General features: G+C 46.8%; 1 protein-coding gene across 1 annotated transcript; it reads left to right on the top strand.

The window, feature by feature from the left end:
• Nucleotides 1-1,239: 1,239 nt before the first annotated feature.
• Nucleotides 1,240-7,248, top strand: LOC103779672 (PR domain zinc finger protein 4-like; the record flags this gene model as incomplete). The annotated part of the gene is made up of 4 exons (XM_008947316.1): nucleotides 1,240-1,375; nucleotides 2,005-2,190; nucleotides 2,779-3,573; nucleotides 7,099-7,248. Coding segments are annotated over exons 1-4 (1,267 nt in total), but the record flags the coding sequence as incomplete, so codon positions are not given.
• Between the last annotated feature and the right edge of the window lie 715 nt (nucleotides 7,249-7,963).

The following is a 7,963-nucleotide window of genomic DNA, read 5'->3' as shown; positions in this document are numbered from 1 at the left end:
GCTGGGTCTCCCTTCCCGCACAGTGTAGCCGGACTCCTCGGGGCGGTCCGAGGCCGGAGTGGTTGACAAGGGTGGGAGAGCGGCCGGTGAGTTAGTGCGGCTCAGACCTTGGGGTTGACTTGTGCGAGTTCGGTGTGTTTGGCCGTTTTCCCAGGGTGAGCGGTACCTCCCCGTACCGGAGCGGCAGTCCCCGCTCCAGTTGTCGGTCAGCGCTGCGCAGCTCGGGCCTGCTGCCTGCAAAGGGCGAGGGAGTCCTGCTGCTAGGGTTGTGACCGCTGTGGGGGCAGCGGCTCTTGCTCGCCCTACGAACTGCCAACAAGATGTTGCTAGTGTGTGCGCAGGAGTGCAAGGCTGGGCAAAGCTAAGGCCAGGCAGAGCTCCTTGGTGTCCCCATCCCCATTAGACTGATTCGGGGTCTGTGTGTACAGTTGGAGACCCCAGAGGATGGGTGCACACCAAGCTGGTGTGATTTCTCCCAGGGCTGGGAATTAGAGTTGTTGGGCAGTCTAGTGGTTCCTGCAGCTCTACAGCCACTTGTGTTGTGTGTGCCCATGTGAGTTGTTTGAGAGGTGTGGGCACTCAAGAGCCAATGGTTGATTGCCCTGAAATAAGGTGCCATCCACAGTGCCAGCGTTTAATGTGCTGGGAGCATGTGCCATGTCTGCAGAACCAATGCTGAAGCATCCTGTTAAAACTCTGTACAGTGGTCATTCTGCAGATGTGACTCTTGTCACTCTTGGCCTGGATCAAACTGTTTGTAAATGAGAGGTTTTGTGTCCTTTAGCAGTTTTAAGTGATTTTTTCCCCCCTGCTTTCCTCTGACTTTCCAGAAATCACAAAATAGAAATCAGATGCCGTCGTCTGAGTAATTGTGACATTCAGCTTGCAAATCGATCTGTGTTCACGATACTTTAATCACAGTGGCTTTGACCACTAGGAGCAAGACTTTGTTTTCTGGATGACAAGGAAAAACCTATGGTCCGATCTGCCTTTTTTGAACTGGCTTTTAATCCCGGTTATTACTATCTAGTATGATCAATACGTATTGATCGTGACGGAGTCGCAGTGTGAGTGGCTGATGTGCTTCATGCTTGGCTCTCTTAGGCAGAGCTTTACGTGTCAGTAAATGGTTTTGTTTGCTCAGTCCTTCTTCACCACAGTACACTCACTAATCAGGAATGCTCTTGCTACTTGTTTCTCTTTCTTTTTCCCCTCCCTTCTCTGTTCCCTGGCCCCAGAATGAATGAAATGAACTTGAGCCCTGTAGGGATGGACCAGCTGACCTCATCGTCCTCTGTGAGCAATGCCCTGCCGGTCTCAGGGAGTCACTTGGGACTGGCAGCGTCACCCACTCACAACACCATACCAGCACCAGGTAAGAGGGGAGCCCCCCACAAAGGGTGCTGCAGCTCGCGCACTGCGGTTTGCTGTCACGGGGATGCCTGTAACTGGGTGGCCGTGCTTGCTCTGCTAGCAAGTTGTGTCTTGAGCAGGTAGTGACGTGGTGTAGGGCTGGGGAAGGGTAGACCATAAGCCATTGCTTGTGCAGGCAAAGCGAAAGCGATGTGTGCTTGCCAGGCTTATGCCTTCATGGGAGATTTGTTCTGTTCTAATGGGGTGGTTTGCAGAATCCTTTGAAATAGGAACTGTGGCTGCAAATTTGTCTCTGTCTATGTTTGTCTTCAGTCAGGTGAAAATAATTTTTCACCTGTAAAGCAAAACTTTTTCCTAGTGATTTTCTTCAGAGGGCTACACAGACAGAAATCCATCACAGTTGTAGAGTTAGAAGCAGGCCCTGCGTAATGTGTCCGGAGGAGACCTAGCTACGTTCAGGCACGCCTCCCAGTGCTGCGATCCTTTCTGGGAAGCTTGCCACCTTACTTTGATTGTACCATACTGTACTTCCATAGGGAGCTCGTGGGGAATTAGCAACCTCTTTGTTAGCATGTGTGTTCATAAGCTCAAGTGGTTCTGTTGAATATAAATAGGCACTTTCTTCTGCAGGCTTGCCTGTTGCAATTCCAAACTTGGGCCCCTCCTTGAGTTCCTTGCCCTCTGCTTTGTCTCTGATGCTCCCAATGGGTATTGGGGATCGAGGAGTGATGTGTGGTATACCCGAGAGAAACTACACCCTACCTCCACCACCATACCCTCACCTGGAGAGCAGCTATTTCAGACACATTCTACCTGGTAAGTGGTCTGGCGCTTACAGTTGGGAACAGAGAGAATTTGTTTTAAGAGCCACCTGTTTCTGTCCTGAAGCAGGCAAGACTGACTATTTTGCAGAGCTTTAAGTTCCACGAGTTGGTCTGGAGTCTGCTGTGTCATTTACACGCCTATATTTTCAGGTCTCTGTTGCTATACATCTATACAAAAAGAATTGCATCCTTCATCCTTTGTCAGCTATCTCCTGAGGATGAAAAACTATTCCTAAAAGGTGGAGAGCCTTTCTGATTCAGTCTTTGTATTGAGGAGCCTTGGTTAAATGCTGCCGGAAACTTGGTGGTCCAGAGTTTGACAAATAACTGGAGACTTGAGCTTTTGGATAGAAGTTCTGTGTTTGTTGTCAAATGGTACTTTGGCAAGAGTGTTGCACTGGTGTATGTTTGTGAGCCATGTTTTTGAATTAGCGGGTTTTAATTTGACGTAGTGTAAAAAAATGTGTCTTCAAGGATCCAGGTCTTAATGTGTTGTGCTGTGATGATGGGGTATTTTTGTTCAAGATTTGACAACCGATGTCATCTTGCTTTCTTCCCATTCCCCCTGTTATTCTCTCAGGTATCTTATCTTACTTGGCTGACAGACCTCCACCTCAGTACATCCACCCCAACACTATAAATGTTGACAGCAATCCGGCGTTGTCAGTCTCCAGCAACCCCTCAGCCCTAGATCCCTACCAGCCCAGTGGAGCCGTGGGGCTGGAACCAGGGATTGTCTCCATGGACTCCCGTGCAGTGAACACTCACGGTGCTCAAAACCTGCATCCTGGTGACAGCCACGAGGTAGCGCTGGATACGGCCATCACGATGGAGAGCGTTTCCAGGGTAACCAGCCCCATCTCCACCGAGGGGATGGCAGAGGAGCTTACGATGGATGACGTAGCCGGGGATCACCCGCAGATCCCGAGCGGCTCCCGGAGCCACGAACCTTTAGCCGTAGACACGGTGGGGAGCAACCTGGCGTCCGACGCCGTGGGACACGGCGGCGTCATTCCCATTCACGGTAGCACTTTGGAACTGCCTGTTGTCATGGAGCCCGACCACATGGCCGGGCGGGTGGCAGGAATAGCGGACAGCACACTAACTGACTCGATTCATACTGTGGCCATGAGCACCAACGCCGTGAGCGTGGCGCTCTCTACCTCACACAATCTCGCTTCCCTGGACTCGGTAGCCTTGCACGAAGTGGGCCTCAGCCTCGAGCCGGTGGCTGTGTCTTCCATCAATCAGGAAGTAGCCATGGGGCCAAGTCACGTGGATGTGTCTGCGGACAATCTTGCCTTCGTACCGTCCTCTCTGCAAATGGAAGACTCCAATTCGAACAAGGAGAACATGGCAACCTTGTTTACCATATGTGAGTGGGCATTTCCTGCTTTCTTGGGATAGGGTTTGTGACGTAGCTGTTGTCTGGTGGGATGACAGGACTCTTGTTGCTAGTCTTACAGATTTCTGGTGGTGGAAACTTAGTTATTTAACGACTCCACGAAAGCTGGAACATTTGCAGTGGCAGGTGAACTGTGCTGAAATGACATTAGTTGGAATTAGGCACAATAGGATGTTTTAGTGACATTCTCTTTGTATCCATCTTCCATATTGCCTTGAGGTTGGAAGCTGAATTCTTTATGAACCTCTTGCCTTTTGTGGATATGCTGATGTTATCCTTTGCAGTGAGACTTTTGGTTTTTAAGGTCACATTGCGAATGATTCTTCTTGATGCATTTATAAAACCCACAACAGACGCCAGCACAAGCCACACATTTGATCAAGTGAGTATAGTTATTGAGTATGACATTATGTGATTTTGAAAAACTTTTCTTAAACTATGAACAATCATTACGAAAAAGTCAGTCGCAGCAGGATCTGCTGAAATAAAGAGCCGAGAAAGAGGTAAGTTTTTAATATTTTGATTATTCTCATCAAAGGACTTCAGTCCGGAGCTTAGCTGATCTCCTAGGAAGAGAGGAGCACTGGACTTTGCACCTTCTCAATCCTGTCATTCTTCAAGGAGTGGTGTTTGAGAATTGTGAGGTTCTCTTTTGCTGGGACAGAGATTCACAGTTCCACCTGCAGCATGTCTGGCTTCCCACCACTGAAGCCAGCATCTACATTCAGTTTTATTAGTTACGGCAGCACTGATGAGTGCCGCTCCTGTGTGCGGTCTGGCCCTACAACTACAGAGCCTTATGACAAGCTTTGCCTGCAAAAATTTTTTTTTTTTTAAGAAATGGCAAGGAATAGTGGCTTGGTTAGCAAAGTGAGGGGTACAGTTTAGTGCAGTGTCTAGTCAGACATTTGAATTGAAACCATTATTCTGTGGGATAAAATAGAACTTAAAATCAGGTGGATGTACAACTATGATGAGTTTAAAACTCCTAAAGGAAGAGTTCTATGGTTGGTGCACTCAGAAGTTCTTACAAGCATCTCTTGCATGTTGAACAAGTAATGATCAAAATACTGTAATATCCAGCATGCTTGTGGTGATATCACTTCTCTTACTTACCTAAGTGAGATATGATGTGCCAACTTATTATCACTATACTTAAAATAGTCCTAAGGTGTTTCCCTGCTGATGTTCTGGGAGTGCTGGTGAACAACAGGTTAACCATGAGCCAGTGACGTGCACTTGTAGCCAAGAAAGCCCATGGTATCCTGGGGTAAATTAACAAGAGAGTGACTAGCCGGTGAAGGGAGGTTCTCCTCACACTCTAGTCTTCCCTAGTGAGGCCACATCTAGAGTACTGTGTCCAGTTCTGGGCTCCCCAGTTTGAGACAGGGAACTACTGGAAGGAGTCTGACAGAGGGCTACCAAGATGATGAGTACACTGGAGCATCTCTCTTAGGAGGAAAAGGCTGAGAGACCTTGGTCTGTTCAGCCTGGAGAAGAGAAGACTGAGAAGGAGTCTTACGAATGCTTATAAATAGCTAAAAGGCAAGTGTCAAGAGGATTGGGCCGGTCTCTTCTCAGTGGAGCCCAGTGGAACACAGGAAGTTCCACAAACTGGAACACAGGAAGTTCCACCTAAAGAGAAGGAGAAACTTCTTCACTGTGAGGGTGACAGAGCACTGGAACAGGCTGCTCAGGGAGGGTGTGGAGTCTCCTTCTCTGGAGACTTTCAAAACCCACCTGGACATGTTCCTGTGCAGCCTGCTCTAGGTGACCCTGCTTTGGCCAGGGAGTTGGACTAGATGATCTCCAGAGGTCCATTCCAGCCCCTACCATTCTGTGACTGCTCCCTCTCAGTAGGATGTTGTAACGGCTGTCATATGGCTAGTGCTTCCATGTGATCTGTAGAACAGATCATTGACTTGGGAGGTTTAAATTTTAACTTTTTGTTGTTGTGTATAACCTTCTCTTGAATAAGACAAGAAAATAGGTGACAGCAAGGAGGAGGAGTTATTTTAGAGCCTCTTGGTGGCTTTTTCTCACTGAGAGGGCAGGAGTCAAGGCCTTTTTCAGAAAACTTTACTCTGTTCCTAAGTGGGAAGAAACAAGAGTGCCTTTGCTACAGTCCTAAATGTCTGTGAAACTTTTAGGTAGCCCTTTTTTTGGTCATCCTTGCTTGCAGTTCTGGGTACCCAAATTAGAGAAGTAATCACTGGGGTTTTTTTTCCCCCATTATTTGTCCAGGACAGAAATGGAAATGAAATGGCATATTTTGCTTCCTGTAGAATGTAGGATATCTATTTTTTTTTTAACTTTTAAAAAGTGTATGAATCCCTAAATATTTCCAAGTAGAAGTGTCACAGGCTTAGAACCTGCTTTTCTTCCTCTTTGCCTCTCCTTGGTGCTAGTCCACAGACCTGTAGCAGTGCATACTAGGCAATGCTTAAAAACTACTGTTCCAAGTAGTGTTTCTCAGTACTGAGGTCTGGTTGTCTTTGCTTGTCTCCTACGTGTCACCTGTGCACAGGAAGCATGAATCAAAACTATATAGTCTCTACTTAGTAGTTTTCTGAGTACCTTCCTATCTGTAAATGTTCAGTTGCTCAAACTGTACTTTGTATGGGATCAGATTCTGGTGCCCTGATGTATGGAGGAAGTGTCCCAAAAACCTCTTTAAACAAGTAATAATGTAGTTGCTGTTTATGCTTGCTGAAGACTACTTCTGTGATAGGTCTTTTATATTAGAGTTGGGCTATCAGAAGACCTTAAGAAGGTCTTTGTGGAGATCCTGCTTAATTAGCTGAGCATTTTCTTCAGAACAATGATTTGTCAGGAGTGTGGTTGCTGAGTAGGTACAGGTTCCTCCATTGACAGAGAATTAAAATGACATGGTTTTTCCCAATATTTTGTGCTGTACTTTCCCCCAAATTTATTAGACTGAGGACTTTCAGTGGTTTATTTTCCAGCAGTACTTATGCTGAATAACAGATTGGTAAAGTGATACTACTGATTCTTCTTGGGGTTTTGTTTTTGTTCCATTCAGTGGCATCCCACAGAGATGCACTGTATGAGTTCATTGCAGTGGGTCCTTCAAAAGCAGCAGTAAGGTCAGGATTTTGCTGCCATGAAGATGTGCAACTTGTGTGGATTTAAGTGGAGACAAAAGGATTTGCGGGTTGAAATTAGGAAATATTTAGAAATAAAACTTTCCTGTCCCTTTGCTTGAACATCCTTGAACTTCTATGTGCAAGAAGATTCTTGTCTTCTGGTAAATTCCAGAAGCTTAACTAGTTAGTTTGGTTTGGTGTGGCTTGGATTTTTCTGCCAATAAATGTAATTTCACTTGTGCTCAGAGGAAAAATGGCTGTTCCATCATCAGCATTACTGCCAGCTCTGGGGACGCTACCTTCCATTTTGCAGTAGTTTTGCTGAAGAGGGGCACTCTGGGGGCTGTTGCATCTTTTTAATCCCCGTCATCCCTCCCTCTCCCTGCAGGGTGCACCCTGTGTGACAAGGCATATCCATCAGACTGCCCAGATCACGGGCCTGTCACCTTTGTCCCTGACACCCCGATAGAGAGCCGAGCCAGGCTCTCCCTCCCAAAGCAGCTTGTCCTCCGGCAGTCCATCATGGGAGCCGAAGCAGGTAAGGATCAGACCACTCTCTACTTCTACGCAGCAGTTTAAAATGCACTCACTGCCTGAAATCCCAAACCATAGGGGTTTTATTGTGGGAAATAAACGCTGCCGTAGGGAGGTGGTTCCCTCTTCAGTAGTCACTCTGACCTAACGTGCAAGAAATGCTGCTTGTCCTCTGGTTAATGCTTAGGCTTCAGCTAGACTCTAGGGGTGCTGCCACAGTGTTACCAAAACACTTCATAAGGTCAAGCAGAACCGAGGTATGGTGTTTCATTTTATCATGTGTTAAGCAGCCCAGGTACAGCTTTGGTAAGAAAACATTACAGCAGTTGCAGTTTGGGGGAAGATAACAATTAGAAGCAATGGAGGAGATGTCTGTCTGCTTGTTCGTCAGCTTGGTTGCTACCTGCGGGTCTGCTGGATGTTGTCCTTGGAGTACTGATCACCAGTGCGTCTTTTTTTCTCCCCCTGCTTTACGTTTGGCATGTAGAGTGTGACCTTGTCATTGGATGTGGACCTTGTTACTGTATTTCACGCCTGGAAATGGAAGAGTTCAATGCAATACCCTAAGGATCTGAAGGCTAGAGAAGAATGTGGTTATTGGCTTGCTTAGTGATGCTGCTCGTTGAGAGTAGATGACACCTGGTCTTTTCAAGCTGCACTAGTTTCCAGTTTATTCCTAAAAGCTATTCAGCGTATTCATGTAGACCTATATATATATA

Source organism: Merops nubicus, unplaced genomic scaffold (assembly GCF_000691845.1).
Source record: "Merops nubicus isolate BGI_N331 unplaced genomic scaffold, ASM69184v1 Scaffold19719, whole genome shotgun sequence".
NCBI classification, from domain to species: domain Eukaryota; kingdom Metazoa; phylum Chordata; class Aves; order Coraciiformes; family Meropidae; genus Merops; species Merops nubicus.
Note: the sequence above shows the minus strand (reverse complement) of the source record. Positions and strands in the feature narration are given on the sequence as shown.